General features: G+C 46.1%; 1 protein-coding gene across 2 annotated transcripts in view; it reads left to right on the forward strand.

The window, feature by feature from the left end:
- The first annotated feature begins 10,403 nt into the window (after positions 1 to 10,403).
- TRABD2B (TraB domain containing 2B) overlaps positions 10,404 to 16,575 on the forward strand; it is a 261,641-nt gene continuing 255,469 nt past the window's right edge. Inside the window, exons 1-2 of one of the 2 annotated variants that reach the window (XM_053951106.1) lie at positions 10,404 to 10,636; positions 11,064 to 11,624. In XM_053951106.1, the coding sequence (XP_053807081.1) occupies positions 10,529 to 10,636; positions 11,064 to 11,624 (669 nt within the window). In that variant the 5' untranslated portion in view covers positions 10,404 to 10,528. Of the gene's footprint in view, positions 10,637 to 10,811; positions 11,625 to 16,575 lie in introns of those variants that run through there. The other variant, XM_053951105.1, reaches the window with a different exon arrangement.

Below are 16,575 nucleotides of genomic sequence, written 5' to 3' on the forward strand. Positions count from 1 at the left end.
CCTCTTAAGATATGTCACAGAGCTAAAAGCATGAGAAAGTCTTAATAAAGTTTTAAACTTCTGACAACACTCAGGCTTTAAAAGGAGGGTCATAGGTGATTTGGGAGTCTTTTCTCTCATTTCACTTAAGAAAAGGACTTCTAACAGCTCTTTAAACACCAGAATAGATATGCATATATTTTTCAGTATATGGATTCAAATCCTTGGTTTCTTTGGCAAAAGGCCATATAAATTCTCATGGATTTGTTATTGCCTGCTATAAATTTACTACTCAGAAAGAATAATATTTCATTTGCTTTATCGTCGGTGCCTCTAAAGAAGGTGAAAATAGATTTAAGTCTTTCATTGAGCATCTTGATGAGGGCAGAGAAGGAACATAAAAAGAAGCCAAAAGGACACTTAAAGAATTGATATAAGGCTCCATCAGCTATAATTCAGTTGATAAACTCAGGTCTCCTTTGCAATGAATTACAATGCCAAGAGATTTGTTCTGTAAATTCTGTCCAGAACTTGGCAACACCATTCCTAAAAAAAAAAAAGAAAGCAAACTCCCAGGGGACTAGAGCAATACTTTTCACCTGAATAAGCAGAGTTTATTCTTAATCATGTTGGCTTTTAGGTGCTTCCTATTTTACACAGAGGAATAGGGGCCATAGAAACAGTTCACCAGCACAGGTAGGAGCAGGACTGTCATAGCTTATGTCACAGTCAAGACAGCCAGGATACACAGAGTGTCACCATATAATTTCAGAAAGCATCAACCCATATAGAGTAATATCATATCACATCAGAAGGCTTTAAGGATCCACCCATTCTTGTTCTTCAGCAGAACCTTTTATGCCCTTATTGTACATGCATTGCACATGTGTGCCCTCTGGTCCCTTTTGGGATAGGTCAGTGCACCTGGGCACTCCATGGCTCATTACCTTCAGTGCTGTTCATCTGACCTACACAGCTGTAGCCCACTGGAGATGAGGCTGGGCTGCAGCTCCACTCTCAATTACCACAAACTGTGAACCTACACAGGACCTCAAACTCTTCAGTTTGCAGACTTGTGGGAATATGCACAGATTCACAAAGTTAAATCCATCAAGCTAAAGCCATTTCCTTGGCAACTCTACTTATTCCATGACTATTATCTTCACAGCGACCTCATTCAGAGAAGACACTGCAGGGATCTTACCTCCCTGTATCAGCCCCCAAATGAAGTAGGCTTGGGATTCAGAGAGCAGGACCTGGACTTCAGCAGTGGCAAAGATCCAAGTGTGCAGAAAATTGTGCTTGGTTTTTTGTGACAGTGTAGAGTGAAATCAAAGAGTTGTGCTGTTTGGTGTCTGGAGCGTCTCCAAAACTTATGCTCAGACCCAGACTTGCCTCCATTTATTAAACTCACTTAGCTTGAAGAGTCTGACCATGTGGTTACCACCATATTAGCATCTGAGATATTAAGTTTATGCTACTGAACAAATTTATGACTTGAAAGCCTGATCCTTGTCACTAGAGATTCAAGATGTGGACAGATGAAGCAATTTGCTCAGAGTCAAAAAGAGGATGGGTTACAAAGCTGAGGACTAAAGTAGAACCCCCGAGTCCCAAGTTTTTGGCCAATGCCCAGGGGGATCCCTTCTCCTTTCCAGGGGTTGAAAGATCAGTGAATTGCTCTCTCAATGCTTCCAATGGGAACTCTCCAAAACACAGCAAATGGGATTTTTCACACTTTGACTAATGAAAGCTTGGCACATGGCATGACAAATAAAATCCTCGCTGCCAGGAGTACAGATATATATAAAATGATGTTTATTTCTACAGGGCTTGTGAATAAGCAAGACATTTTTCACCCATGAAAGGCAGTTTCTATGTGCATGTGTAAGTTAGCAACAACAACAAAAAGTGTGACTGATGATCCCAATGAACATCATCTTGATGAGATTTAAATAGTCATAAGTTTTTGCTTCACAAAAGAAAGTCTCTCTTTTTACTTCACCCTACAAACTTATAGGTTTATTGTGGCTATATTTCTCTGCTCTTGACAGAAATACAGACATAAATCATTCTTTTGTTTCATGTTTAGAGACCAGATATCGCAGGGCTAGGCATGTACAGAGAGAGATGCAACAAGAAGATGTGCTCAGAAAACACAGTGCCTGCAAGATCTACTTCTACATGAAAACAAAGCTAGTTTCTAGCAAGGGGAGAGAGCTCATTCTTCTTGCCAAATAATAATATTTCTTTTATTTGACGCTTTTTCCCCTGCTTTCTTGGTGCTCTCCACATGACCAGTGCTAACAAGAGGAGAGACTAGTCCTTAACTCCTCATGCAGGCAGACTAAAAGTGATTAGACACAAACTGGGACTGACCAACATGCACTAAAGACACACTTCCAAAACAGACAGTTTTTTCTCTTTGTCTGCTCAAACTGTTTGGAAAAGAGTGCACTGAAAAAGGCCCTGAAAACAGTAACTTCTGTGATAAACTGGTAATGTGATCCTACCAAATAAATAAAAGATGAACTGGCCATAGCCTTCCAGATCTCAGCAAATATCCCTAGGACAGCTCAGCAGAGGACCCCTTATAGGCATTTCAGGGACTTGCCATAGTGTGAAATGTTTATTTTTTCTCAAGTCCAAAAGGATTACTGGGACTATATAAAATTTGTTTCAAAGAAACAATAGAAGAGCTTTATAGTTTTGCAATAATCAGAAAATATGTAAGAAGAGATAGGTAAGTTGTGAGGTACTTTAGCACAGCAGAGCATCAGGTTTTATTTGATTAATTCTTCCCTACAGCTTGGAATGGATATACACAGTGTGATTTCAGGGCAGGAGTAGCTTCAAAGTACAGGCTGAGTATCACAGATCCAAGCATGCACAGCAGGATCTCAAATGTATAAACCACTTTGACTTGCACACGAGGAAGGAAAGGGGAAGATTACTATGATCTGAAATGTCAAAGCTTCTTCCACATTATTAAATGCATTTACATGTTCTACTCAAACCAGCAGAAGTTGTTTTCAGGCAACAGAAAGAAATGAGTAAGACTCCACACTAGGTATGTGGCTGTACAACATACACATGCACTGCTCCTCACCTGAGAGTTCCTAAAAACAGGACAAAATCATGATTTGGACAGAGAACTGGCAGTGTTACAAGAAAATTACAGGTATTGAAAAAGCTCCCTGTCATTTTCCTCTTGGGGGAGAGGACAAGGGATACAGCATAGAGATGGTTAGGATTCCCTTCTAGTAACCACAACCAGATTTCTCATAAAAGGAGGCAGCCAGATTTCTCCTGCAGCAGGTGCCCTAGAAGGCCATGAGCGGGTAGCACATACTGGCTGTAGCATCCCCAGCAGCCCATTTATCAGGAAACACCACCACAGGCTGAAATCCAGGTGTTGAAATCCAGAGAGAAGACCATCCCCATGATGAGAATCCCCATGATGACCCTGCAAAATCATTGCTGCAGTGCTGGCATGAACTTTGAGCCTCAGGGTCTCTCAGCACCACTAGCACTAAGGCAGAGTCCTCCTCCTTAGCCTTACTTAGAAGTAATTTTATAACTTTGTAGGGAAATGTGTTATTTACCCTTTTTAATGGACTCAGGATGACTTGGAAGGTTTCACCAAGAATTTGCACACTGGTCTGGAGGAACAATAGCTTTGTGCAGGACTGCTATTAAAAAGCAAGAATGCAGGTGACCTGAACCAAAAGAATGGATGGCACAGGATGGATGAAATGAGGTCAGTAGCTATTACAGAGGGCTACCCCCAGCCTCCACTCCTAAGTGAGATGAACATCTGGTTGGGATAGTGGAGGTCCACCTGACCCAGCTCTGGCCAGGCTAGATTAGATCCCTTCTAAACCTACTTGCCTAAGATTCATGAAACCAAATAAACACACTCATGCAGCATTCTGAGATTAGGGAAGTTTAGATCCTGGCCAATTTCTATTGTTAAACTTACAAAACACTGTGATAAAGAATGGAAAATGCTTCAGCTGCTATTTATTTGGAGCACTTTTACCATGTGATATCAGAAAATATTCCATGGTGGAATTTATTAACATAAAAATGGACTCAGCGAGATTTTGTGATCTATAAAACTTCCAGCTAACTAGACTTTTGGTTATCCAGTCGACAGATGGTGTTTTTCTGAACTGGTTATGTTGATTCACAGCACTGAAGTGGTTACTGGAAAAAAGGACCAGGAGTTTAATAAGGAGCAGGCCCACACACACGCAACAAATGTGAGCCATATTCTACCAGCTCCAAAAGAAAAAAAGCAGCAGTTTTTACATGAAATTGCCAAAATATTGGCATGTTTTGCATGTTTATTATGTGTTCCGAGCCACCGGAATAGGAATGCTGTTGGCAAATGAGCTACATCAGATATACACACAATACTACTGGATTTCCTTGGAATATTCTGCTCCAGGTAAGGCCAAAGATGCAGAGACTCTATTTCAGAAGTGCTGTCCTGGAGGGCCGGTTTAGCTGCGTTATAATAAAGACTCATCCCACTTTAAAAACCCTCTGAGGCTTCTCATTAATAAATGCCAATGAACATAATATGATATCCAGGTTGTATAAATCAATGGCAATCTAGAAACCAGGAAAAGAAAATAGAGTGAATAACAATAAAGAGTGGAGCATTTAGAGGACTCTTGAGCAGCTGAACTCACAATCATTCTCCAAATATGAAAGAGGCTTCAACTGTTTATAAAATTAAGTGGAGCTTTTGGAACTGCATACTGAACTGTGTTGAACAGGAAGAAATCTCTTTGCTTATTAGGCCTCAAGGAGATAATCTGTAGTGCTATGGAAACAGCTACGGCCTTTTCTATGCAGCAGGGAGATTACTTCTGTTCAGGTGGATGAGCTGCTTTCAGATCTTTTTTTCACAATCTCTCTGATTTAATATGCTTTAGGAATGGAACAGTAGTGTTCTGCTTCAGGTGCAGACAGAAGATCTTGAAAACACAGGCTCCACTATACTTGTGGTAGGACATCAGAGAAGGAGAGGCTTCTGCCTCCATAGGCTAAAATTCAGAATATTTTTGAGAGGATGGGGAAAAGGATTGAAAAGCATATAAGGGAGCATTAATAGCACTCACCTATCCCATAATCTTGTGTATATATATATATATATATATATATATATATATGTATATATGAATGCACTAATATATATAAACACACACACATAGCTACATACACCTTTTTAGAAGTGTGCATAGGTAATAATATAGACATACACAAGCGCAGACTAAACTTTATACAGAGGGAGAATGCATTCCAGAGTCTGACACTGGGAAAGGTTTTCTTCAGCTATTTACACGCCTAGTCTCAGGCAGGATGTGGTCTGTCATTGCAGAGGCCACAGCACAAGGTGAGACTTTGCAAAATGTAATACAAGCTATTAATGCTGGTTGGTCTGCAAAATTCATACCTCCTTCTTAGAAGGGAGGATGTCAGGATTGAGAGGGGATTTTCTTCAAGAACTAGATTGGTTGTTTTTGCTACACTGAGACAAAAGACACTGAATTGGACACAGAAGGACAAACAGGCAAGAAAATGTAAGATTGACTACAGTGACTACATTGTATTGCTTGCAACACACATGAAAAAAATATGTGAAACATTGTGGTAATTCAGCAGTTTCAGCATGACAGCCTTAAGTAGTGGAGGCTTGTTCATCTGACAACTGCATGTTTCAAATCATGAATTGCACAGCCGAGCAACGATGTTTTATGCGACTACAACATCAAAATCAATCTTCTGCAGGAAAATCTATTTGCCAGACACATCACAGCACAGGTGTCACAGCAAATAACAAGTCATGGCATGACAGCTAGCGGTGCAACTGCTTTAGGCTTAATACTTTTTTGAGTCCAGGACAGCTACAGAGAATGCCACCTGTGTATAAGAGTAAAGAAATCTAATTAGCATCTTTAATTGAACTTCAGCAGCATGACTGAACATTGAAATGAATCCTGCTCAGAGTGATTGGACCAGAAACCTCAGGAAGTTCCTTCCAACCTAAATTGTTCTGTGATCTGTAGCATACAAGAAGATTGAATCTCATCTACCATCTCTGGCAGGAGCAGAAGACACCTTCAGCTTCATTCATGGAAAAAGGAAAAGCTGGGTTCTTACTTTTCCAGTTTTGATACAGGAGAGGTTTGGGGAGAGTCATTGGCCAGCAGAGTTCCCTACTGCAGGAAGGTTTTAAGAAATGCAGAGACTGAAATTCACCAGGTGCCTTCAAATGAAAGTACACCAAGGTGGAGACAGGGAAATACTGCTACCTCACAGGCCAACAACATGGTGTTTTTCCTGTGAGGAAGGTGAGCAGAGAGGAGCACATTCGCTGAAAAAAGTTACACTTCCCTGCATGCAAATACTGATCCCTCACAAGCTGTTTTCTCTCAGATCTAATCATCATCTTTACCTGTTGGAAACTCACTGTAATTACAAGTTTCAATGCATGCTTCTCATAAACAAAGAAATCTACCCTCTATTCCATGGAGTTTTGTTTTACCTCATTAAACATATTGTTAAAGCTTCCACAAATATTTTTTATACCTGCACAGACTCCTGATTGAATCTGGCTGTCTTCACTTCCTGTTTAAGCACAACTCACTTGGTAAGTTGTTGCCTCACCGCACCCCTAAAGTGGTTGCCTTTAAGTGGTTGGTGAAATTATTAATATTTATTTAGTAAGGTTCTTTGAAAATGATACATGACATAAATAACAGCTATAACTATTTATTACGCTTCCACAAAAATAGTACAGCTCTTGTAAGATTAAAAGCCAATTCTCCCATTAATTTTCTTAAAATTTGTTAAACCAAACTAACGTAACCTTCCATTTGCAGCTTAGCCCTCTTTTCTCTTCACAGTTTTTAATAACCAGTATTTTCAATCTGATTACTTCTAATCACACTATTTACTGCTTTTGCAGCCTTGGGCTTTATTACAAAGCTCCTCTGTTAGTCCAGATAGGCACAAAACAGTAGCAGGTAGGGAGCAATACACATTTTCCAAAGATCAGCACCATTATTTAATGTTTTTGTAAATATTTACTTTAGACGCAGGCGAAATGTTACTTAAGATTTGTTCTAAACTGCTGTGTTTAAAAGTAAAAATCATGAGGACATATGGAACTCATCTGAAGGAGAAAAAAAAGTTACAATTTCACAAAAGAATTAATTTCTTTACTGTTACCAAAGAGTTGCCTCCATAAAACTTGTGGCATGCTTTTGTATCTTAGGTGGAACATCATGACACATACCATGTGGTTTTGTGGTCTTCTCTTCCTACTGCCTGAAGCTCTGGCTGCAGTTTCCCCAACCTGACTGTCCCACCAAATCTGTACACACCCTCATCGTGCTCCCACTGGGATTTCTGTTCCTGTTCCGCTCTTTTTTTTTTCCCCCCCTTCTTCTTAGTCATCTTACCCACAAGTGGCATAAATCAAGGCGAGGCCGTGTTTTCACAGCTAGACAGTTCTTGCAACATCAGGGCTGAGTTCAGGGAAACGGCTGGAAAACTTGCTATCTACACACACACACACAGAGACACACACACACCTGCCTTTTGGCTCACAGAAGACGAGCACAGTGCCAAAGATGTTTGTTTATTCTTGCCCTGGGTGCTTTGATATGTATGCTATCGATGAGGGCAATCGCCTCCCTCACACACAGCACCCGGCACTGAGCAGGGCCTCACATCCTCACAGACCTCCCAGGCGTCTTCTCCAGGGCGTGAGATTCCGGGTCACGTCACTCCTGATGTCCCTACCAGTCTCCTGACGAGGCCCCTCTGTTCTTCCACAGCTTTGGAAGAGATTTGGGTAGATCAAGTCAAAGCCACTAAGCCAGGCAAGTGCAGCCATGCCACTTTGGAAGCGGCACTTGCTGAATGCAAGGTGAAGCAAATGCAGCTCTATGTTACAGTGTCATGACGGCTTGAAGCCTGTAGATTTGAAATCGCTTGTGGCAGCTTAGGGAAAAGCAACAGGATCCTGTGCTGTGACTCTACTTAGCCCGTGCTGTGTGACACCTGCTGGAACATGGACTGCACAACTTTCCTGCTCTGGACCTTCATTTCAGCTCTGGGCACAGCCAGCTGCAGAGACCAGGCAGCACCCTGCACATTTGGGGTGGGCAGGCTGGGAGCGTGTGCTGAGGCACACTTGGGAGAAAGGTGGGGCTGCTGCAGAAAGAAACATGCTGTGGGCACATGAAGCCAAGCCCTGCCCTCCCAGTCCTTGTGGGATTGTGCCATCTCACCACAATGCCAGGGAAGTGAGTTGGTGGGGAGGGCACAAGAGCAATCACTGCCTACAAAGCAACACACACACAGCTGCTGCCACTCCATATCCCAACAGCACAGAGCCACAGGTGACTCCAGCACCCAGCCATGACTTGGTTGTCTCACTGGACCATCCTGTGCTGCAGCAATGGGACACCCTGTGTGCTAAAAATCCTTCTGCCTCTCTGTTCTTCTCTATTTTTCCCTTATCTGAACCATATCCCTCAGGGTGGAACCAGAAAATGGAATATTTATTTGAAATATTAAAGAACTAGAAACACAATGAGGAAAAAACAGTCCCTTACTCTGCCTGATTTTTACTTGTCTGGGAGATCTGGGAGGCGAGAGAAGAGGATGAGTGGCATTACTTAGAAAGGAGCTGCTGGTTCCAACACTGTGGTGAGGAGGATGTTCTCCTGCCAGGAGCAGCGTGCAGGGGATGCACACAAAGTGGTTCCAAAATGCCTTTCAGCAGCCTGGGTGGCTGCTTTGGTCCATCAGTCACCACAGCAGCCGGTGTCCCTCACAGTTTCCACGGGGCTCTCAGGAAAGCCCCATTTACATCCAGGTGGGCCTGAGTCTGTCACTGTCCTTGGCAAAACTCTGCTGGCTCTGTGCATCATAATAGAAATGACTGCATTTCATCATGTAAATTTTGGTAGTTTTGGTCATTGTCAATACAGTGAGGAACTTCCCAGTTTTGGACAGGGTTTACAGTCAGGGAGGTGATGGGCAAGCCAGGATACAGATCGGCTCTGCTGCACACAGCAGGATGAGGGCGATACCCGAAGCTGGGCAGTGTCCTGCAGGGAAAATGGGCTATGTCCGGCACCCTGACTCCCATCCCTGCCCAGAATGGATCTGGAGAGGCAGGAGTTCTGGCATGTGACGGTGACAGGCACTGTCAGCTTGTCCTCTGCTCTGAAACTCTTTAAACACACGGTAAGTGTGCGCATTGGAGCTGCTGAACTCAAACGCCTTCTGCAACGACCTCCACAGAGGGCTCCAGACGCCCAGGGATCCTGGAGTGCTCCCGTCACCAAGAATCACCTCAGGTCGTGTTGCTGAGGCTTTTCGGTCCCAGTGGAAGCTGGATCGCTAATGATGCGTGTTTGAAAACTACACAAGTTTCCTTCCCTCCATCAGGAGGCAGGGGTCCCGGTGAGGACAGCTGAGGTACGGGTACGGTGCTGCCCGCACCATGCAGCGGCCACGTCCCTGTCCTGCCCTCCCCGCCGGGCTCGGAGGGGCCGGGGAAAGCCGGACATGTCCTGACCGCGCGGGTCAGCGCAGCCGGCGAGGTCTGAGCGGGGGCGCCCCAGGGCATCCCCCGGGGAGCCGGCTGCCCTCGGTTCCTGCCCGTGACAAGCCCCGTCGGACGGACCCTGTCAGTTGATGGCGTTTGGGGCTGTCGGCACTTCTCCGTTTCGCGCTGTTGGTGTTTAACGCGCGGGACGCGCCGCGCAGGTGCCGCGGGCCGGGCGGGCGCCGGGGAAGCGCCGCCGCCCCTCAGCCGCGGCCGCCGCTGGGGCGCCATCGCCCCCTGGCGGCGGCCGCTGGCGGCGGGAGGCGCGGGCGGGCCGGGGCGGCTGCGCGGAACTTTCCGCCGGCGCGCGGGTCCGGCCTCCGGAGCGGGGAGCGCGGAGCGGGGACGGGGTGTGGGGGCCGCCGCCGCCCTGCCGAGCACCGCCCGTCTTCCGCAAGGCACCGCGGGACCCCCTTCTCGACCGCAGAATTAAAGAATAAAAACAGTCAAAAAAATCTTGGTTTTAAACTTTTTTACTTTCTGGCTGCTCTCCCCCCGCTTCCCCCCTCTTCTCCCCCTCCGCCCCTCTCCTCCCAACCTCCTCCCGAAGCGGCGGGGCGGGAAGGAGCGTCTCCGGTCTGCAACACCAAAGCATGGCGGAGGCTGGCGATGAGAACCGTCCTCCCCAAAGCATCCAGCGCCTCTGACAAGCCCGGAGCCAGAGGGGGTGGGGGTGGGAAAGGGCGGGAGGGGGGAGAGCATGGGAGGGAGGGGGCAGCCAGTCCTTCCCCCTGCACTTGTCAGATGCAGATGGGACTGGCAAAGTTTGTTTGAATAAAAAAAAAAAAAAAGGCTAAAAAAAAAAAAAAAGGGGAAGAGCAGGAGGAGGGGGGAGGAAGAAAAAAAAGATCCTAGAAATCCAAAAAGGCTCATCTGGGAAGGAGAGAGAGGAGACCGAGAGGAAGCGGGATGCAACTCAACCTGACGCTGATCTGCTTCGTCTTCGGGGGGTTCCTGCCCGACGCCGCGGCCCGGCGGGAGCAGATGGACACGGGGCAGTGCGACCTGCCCCGCTCGGTGAGCCGGGCCGGGCCGGGCCGGGGGCGCGCCGGCCCGCGGGGGATGCGCGCGTGTCCGCGCGGCGCGCGGGGTCCGGCGGGGCGCGGGCGGGACGGGGGCGCGCGGAGGGACCCCCCCGCCCAGCGCACGCGGGCGCGCGCGGCCCCCACAGGTGTGGCGGCGCTGACCCGCGTGTCCCCCGCGGAGGGGCCCGGGGCTGCGTCCCCCGCGGCAAGCGGGGAATCCCAGCGGGACCCAGCCCCACGCGGGCCTCATGGTGCCCGTGGGCTTTGCTTGCTGCGAGCCCGCGTGGGGCTGGTGCGAGGAGAGGGGGAAGCGGGCAGCCCGCTCCGCCTGCCCGGGGGGCAGCCCTGAGGGTGGCATCGCTGTCTCCTTCCTTTGTGCCCCTCCATCACTGACCAGCCCCTCTGTGTCTTCCCCGCAGCAAGGAGAGCTCAACTCCTTCCTCTGGACCATTCGCCGAGACCCCCCCGCTTATCTCTTCGGCACCATCCACGTGCCCTACACGCGAGTTTGGGACTTCATCCCTGACAACTCCAAGGCCGCCTTCCACGCCAGCTCCAGCGTCTACTTCGAGCTGGACCTCACGGACCCCTACACCATCTCGGGGCTGGCCAGCTGCCAGATGCTGCCGCACGGGGAGAACCTGCAGGACGTGCTGCCCCGGGAGCTGTACCGCCGCCTCAAACGCCACCTGGACTACATCAAGCTGATGCTGCCCCACTGGATGACCCCGGACCAGCGGGGCAAAGGGCTCTATGCCGACTACCTCTTCAACGCCATCGCCGGGAACTGGGAGCGCAAGAGGCCCGTCTGGGTGATGCTCATGGTGAACTCCTTGACGGAGACGGACATCCGCTCCAGAGGGGTGCCGGTGCTCGATCTCTACCTCGCCCAGGAGGCCGAGAGGATGAAGAAGAAGACGGGTGCGGTGGAGCGGGTGGAGGAGCAGTGTCACCCGCTGAATGGGCTCAACTTCTCCCAGGTAAGGAGGCTTCTGGGCCTCGTGTCTTATCCCAGGATATGGGGGGAGTTCTCCTTGCGCTTCCGTCACTTGATGGGGGTGAACCCCAAGCCTGCTGCAGTGGGGTGGTCACTCGTGGGCCTCAGCAGCTTTTGTGTTTGGCTGCCTGTTCTCTGTCATGCCAACCCGTGCTGCCTGCAGAAAGCCCGTGATGTGCGTGGCGAGCGCTGCCTGTGTGTCACGTGTATAATTTATTTGAGAGGCAAATGTCTGGGGTGTGAATGTGTGTGTCAACTTGATTGCCACTTGTGAGGGAAACTTACATGCTTCCCATCCTGTGCTGGAGCTGGGCAAAAAGTGATTTTTTTGTTTATTTGTTTGTTTTGAAGTAAAGCAGCTCTGTGGTACTTGTCAGGAAGAGGATGAAGCATGAACAATGAAAATAGAAATTTCAGCATTGTTCAAATTGATTTAAGTACATGCAAACTGTCAGTCGTCTTTTTAGTGGTCACTCCGGGTCAAAACAAAGTGGCTCATGTTGCCCTTGTACTGGGGGAAATTAAGTGTGCAATATGCATGGGTTTATTTCATTTTAGAGCAGGTAAATTTCAGCAAACAGAAAAGGATGTAGGTTAAGAAACAAAAGTTATTGGTGTAACTGGACTCTGGAATTCTTTCAATGGATTTAGCTTTAAACATCCAAATACTAAGCCATGAGATCTATTTCATTTCAGTGGATTAATGAGGAACACAGTAACAGCTATTGACTTTGCTTTGTGGAACTGTTTATGTGAAATGAGATTTACTAGAAACTGAGGAAATGAATGTGTGTAGAAGAAAACAAATAATCCAGGGGAGATTTAAGATGGTGTCAGTTACTGCTATGATATTTCATTTTTAACCTGCTTTTTGTCATTAGTTTTGGATCGGTCTCTTTCCAGCCTTATCTTACTGTCCTACTTTGACCAAAAATATTCTTGGTGATGTGGGGGAATAAGGATTAAAGGAGCAATCTTCGGTGTGATTAAAATGTCCTTAGAGTGCCTTCACCCCCTGCTCCCCTGAAGTCCAGTAGGAACTATTTGAAGGGGAAAAAGTTTGGCTTTCACTAATATTTGGTTCATCCCATATTTCAACTAGGAGTCTTAACTCTGAGAATATTTGTTACATACACTTTTGAATGTATTTTCTTGTTTATCAACAAAAATAATTAAAAGAAAGCCCCTCAGGACCTTTGCATTATTTAATACACATCCAAATCAAGGAATTCGTTTTACACTATTTTGTCTGAAAGGTTTAAGTGCCTGTCCTCTTTGTTGAGCCCCTTCTTTAAGGTGAGGTAAAAATAATTAACCATTCCAGACATCCTATACTGTTTGGTTGTATTCGATCAAAAATGGCAGTTAGAATCAAGCACATGAAAGCACCAGGTTAAAAATGTACCACTTGGAAGCCTTTTAAATGTGAACCATACTACATTTTTTTTTCTTTTAAGAGAGAGTGAGCAACAGAGAAAGGAAAAGGGACAGAAAATCACTGCTGCCCTTAACCATAATTGTTTCTCTGTCCAACTTTTAAATAGAAACAAAATTTTCCCATTCATTTTGCTCCAAAAATAATCTAAAAAAGAACAGTAAAGGTATTACTTCTGTTGGCAAGCAAATGACAGTCACTTATGCAAAATATTTATGCTGATTAAAAGAATACATTCCATTTTAATTGTTAGAGAGAATTGACAAAGTTGCTGAAATAGATCAGTGTTCAGGAGGAATTTTCCTAGATTGAAGCTTTTTCTAGGAACAAGGCCACCAGAACAACAGGAGACAAACTTAAACAAAACTAACCAGATATTTATTTTCTTGCTTCCTCTAGATTTCCATGCATCCTGACACCTGGCTAGTTGTTTAACAATAGTAATTTGTAATGTTATCACACCGTCTGGCAGTCCTACTGCTTGGTGTATTACTGTGCTAATTTAGTGGGGTGGATTACTATTGCAAGGTTTCACCTCCCAATTCCAGGTCTTGGAGCCTTCCTTAAGCAACACATAATTAAAACGCACTAAAAATGGAAATCAGAAATTGAGCAGCTTTTGTCTCGCAGGGTGTTTGCATAGTTTGATGAGAACATCTGTGATAAATTATAGTCCCAAATCTGCTAAGGGCATCAGCGGTTTTTTACCTGTTTTCAGCATTACTATTACAGGAACACTACACATTATTTCTGCATTCAGAATTCAGGTTTTAGGACTGTGCCTTGCTGAATCATGTCAATGCCTTTGTTTCCCACATCCCCAAAGTCCAGTATTTTTGCCCTAAGCAAATTAAAAAAAAGACAAAAAAAGCTTTTTTTCCCTACTTCTTCTCCTCAAAGGCAGCTTTGTGCTACTGCAAATATTTAATCTGACTACATACACCAAATCTGTTAATCTGATACCGTGAGGAGGAGGAAATCTAGGAGTGGTCTCGGTGTGGTACTTGGTTTTGATCTGCTCTGAAAGAAAGTGGATACACTTGCATTTTTGACCAGGAACGATCTTTGAAACGTTCTGTGCGTGGCTTTGAAATGTTGATTGTCTTAGCCGGATAAAAAGATTAAGGTGGCTCATATAATTAGCTGCTTCCTGGAGAGCCAGCTCCTGCAGGTAGGGCAGGGAGCATTGTTTTCTATTGTAAACCCCTGTAGTTTGATGCTCTGCTCCCCCTGAAACCCTTGCACAGTATTTCCTGCTGCTTTTCCACATCACTCCCATCCTCCTGCCTCCTGCTGACCAGCCGCTCTCCTGCTTGGATCCTGGGGGGAAGTGTTATCCCACCTCCTGGGACTCTGGCAGCTGCTGGTCACTCAAAGTCCAGGCCCTGTGTATGGTTGAGGTGGTGTCAAGGTGTCCGAATCCCAGCAGAAGGCAGTGTTGGGCGCCTGGACACAGGGGAGCTCATAGCAGGTTTGGGTCAGGTAGAAATTTTACTGCTTCTTGCTATTTGAAGTGTCAGGGTTTTTGTGGAAGGTGGGACAGAAAGAGCTGAGGTAAGTGAAGAAGAGGAAGCAGACAAGTTTGTCTGACAGCACTGATGTTTATGTAGAGTGGCCAGAAAAGGGCAAAATCAAGTTGGCCAGGGCTGAGAACCGGTGAGGGGCAGATGACATTCCAGGCCTTCTTGTGAAATTCTGGCAGAGGCACTGCAGCCACTACTGGCTGTGAGGACTCATCCATGTGTCTTCTGAGGGCCAGCTGGGAATAGGGCTAAGCTCTCTCTTCTCTTTGGGACCCTCATGTGGACCTATGATGGGAAGCTTTCCCCAGGCTGTTGTTGGAGTACGGAGAATTGTGATGGTGGCTCCTGCAGCTGCTCATGTCTGGTGCATCTCCCTGATGGCTCAGGGCTGTCATGGGACCCCCATCACCCTGGAGTGATTGCAGTGTGTCCCCACTGAAGGTCTGTACAGTCAGCAAGGGGAAGGTCTTACTCCTCTACCCAAACTGCTGTTCCCTGGGGAGGTGGGTGGCATCTCTTGCTTGTGTTTGGTCCTGATTCTCAGCAGGATCTGCAGTCCCAGACAGTGTTCACAGCCCTTCCTCCACATTAGAACTGAAATCCCTTCCCCATCCCATCCCATCACAAGCTTGCTCTCCTCAGGGACAGTGTGCATTCAGCTCATAGCAGATGCCCTGAATCCCAAGGTTTGTGGAGTAAATTTGTGTCGGGGTCCAGCTTCCTGCCAGCCTCTTGGTAGGGAAGCTGTCGGGCTGGTGAGGAGCTGCCAGCACCCCTGTCACTCCCCTTTAGCTGTTTGGAAAGCCCTGACTCTGGTCTCCTCTGGCTGGTATCATTTCCAACTGCAGGGGGAGATGTTAAATATCAAACCAGTGTTGATTGGATCAGAGACAGCCTCAAAGAAAGAAACCTCAGACTGTGCCAGATTAAACTTCACACTTCACCATTCTCCCCCTTTCATTTCTTTGCCACCTCATTCTGTGCACAAATAAACCTCATCTCCCCGCTTTCTACCAATGAGACAGCATCCATGGGGCAGGAATGACTTTGTTAACAAAATCAGTCTTCATTTCCCAGGTCCTGCTGTTCCATCAAACCCTGGGACATGGCAGCTTTGATTACTCTGGTGATAGGATTAGAGGGGGGAACAAGTGCTGGTTAATAAAAGGCCAATGGGTGGTCCATCATGTTTGGTCACTGACAGCTCTGCAGCCTCGAAGCTGGACCTTCAGTGGCAAAACAGTAATATACAAAGTAATATGCAAGCAGAACCATATCCTGGACTCTCTATTCAATCTGCCCTGTCCCCTTGAAAAACAAAACATTTCTGTGATCACAAGGCTGGGATTCTCCAAGCTGACAGGAGCAGTGTAACTACTTCAAGAGAAATATACTTATTTGTCCTAATGAAAGATCTGGGCTCAAAGTTTTCTGAACTGAATTAAAGGGCTCAATTTCAGAGCTAGCTAACTTTTGATAGTCTGTATAGTTTATATGAGGGAGTATTACTGATTTTTTTTTTAATTTTTGAAATAAAAGTGGGTTTTGCCTAGTAGAAATTGTACCTTCTTGCTTTTATAGAATTTCAGGCTTCGTGAAGAGAGCAGGAGTCATCAAAAACAGCATCACTTGTTTTGACTGCTGAATGTTCTTGAAAGCAGTGTTGTTAAAGGGTTTGATTTCCTATACCTATACATGGTGCACATAGTTTTCAGCTTGCTGGCTTTCGTTAAACTATCACTCACTTCATCCCCTTTTTACACTAGGATAAAAAAAATCCCCCAGCAAAATTAACCTCGGGGTAGAAATTCATACAGCAAAAATAGAAATACTTCCATTTAATTCTCTTTAAATACTAGTGGGAGCTGCTTCATGTTTTCACCAGGGGAACTGTTGAGGATGAAACTATGCAAGTGTTAAAACTACAGTAGTGGCAGTAACACCTGAAAGGAACAGCAGCTGCTGATATAAAAATT

Source organism: Vidua chalybeata, chromosome 9 (genome assembly GCF_026979565.1).
Source record: "Vidua chalybeata isolate OUT-0048 chromosome 9, bVidCha1 merged haplotype, whole genome shotgun sequence".
NCBI lineage: Eukaryota > Metazoa > Chordata > Aves > Passeriformes > Viduidae > Vidua > Vidua chalybeata.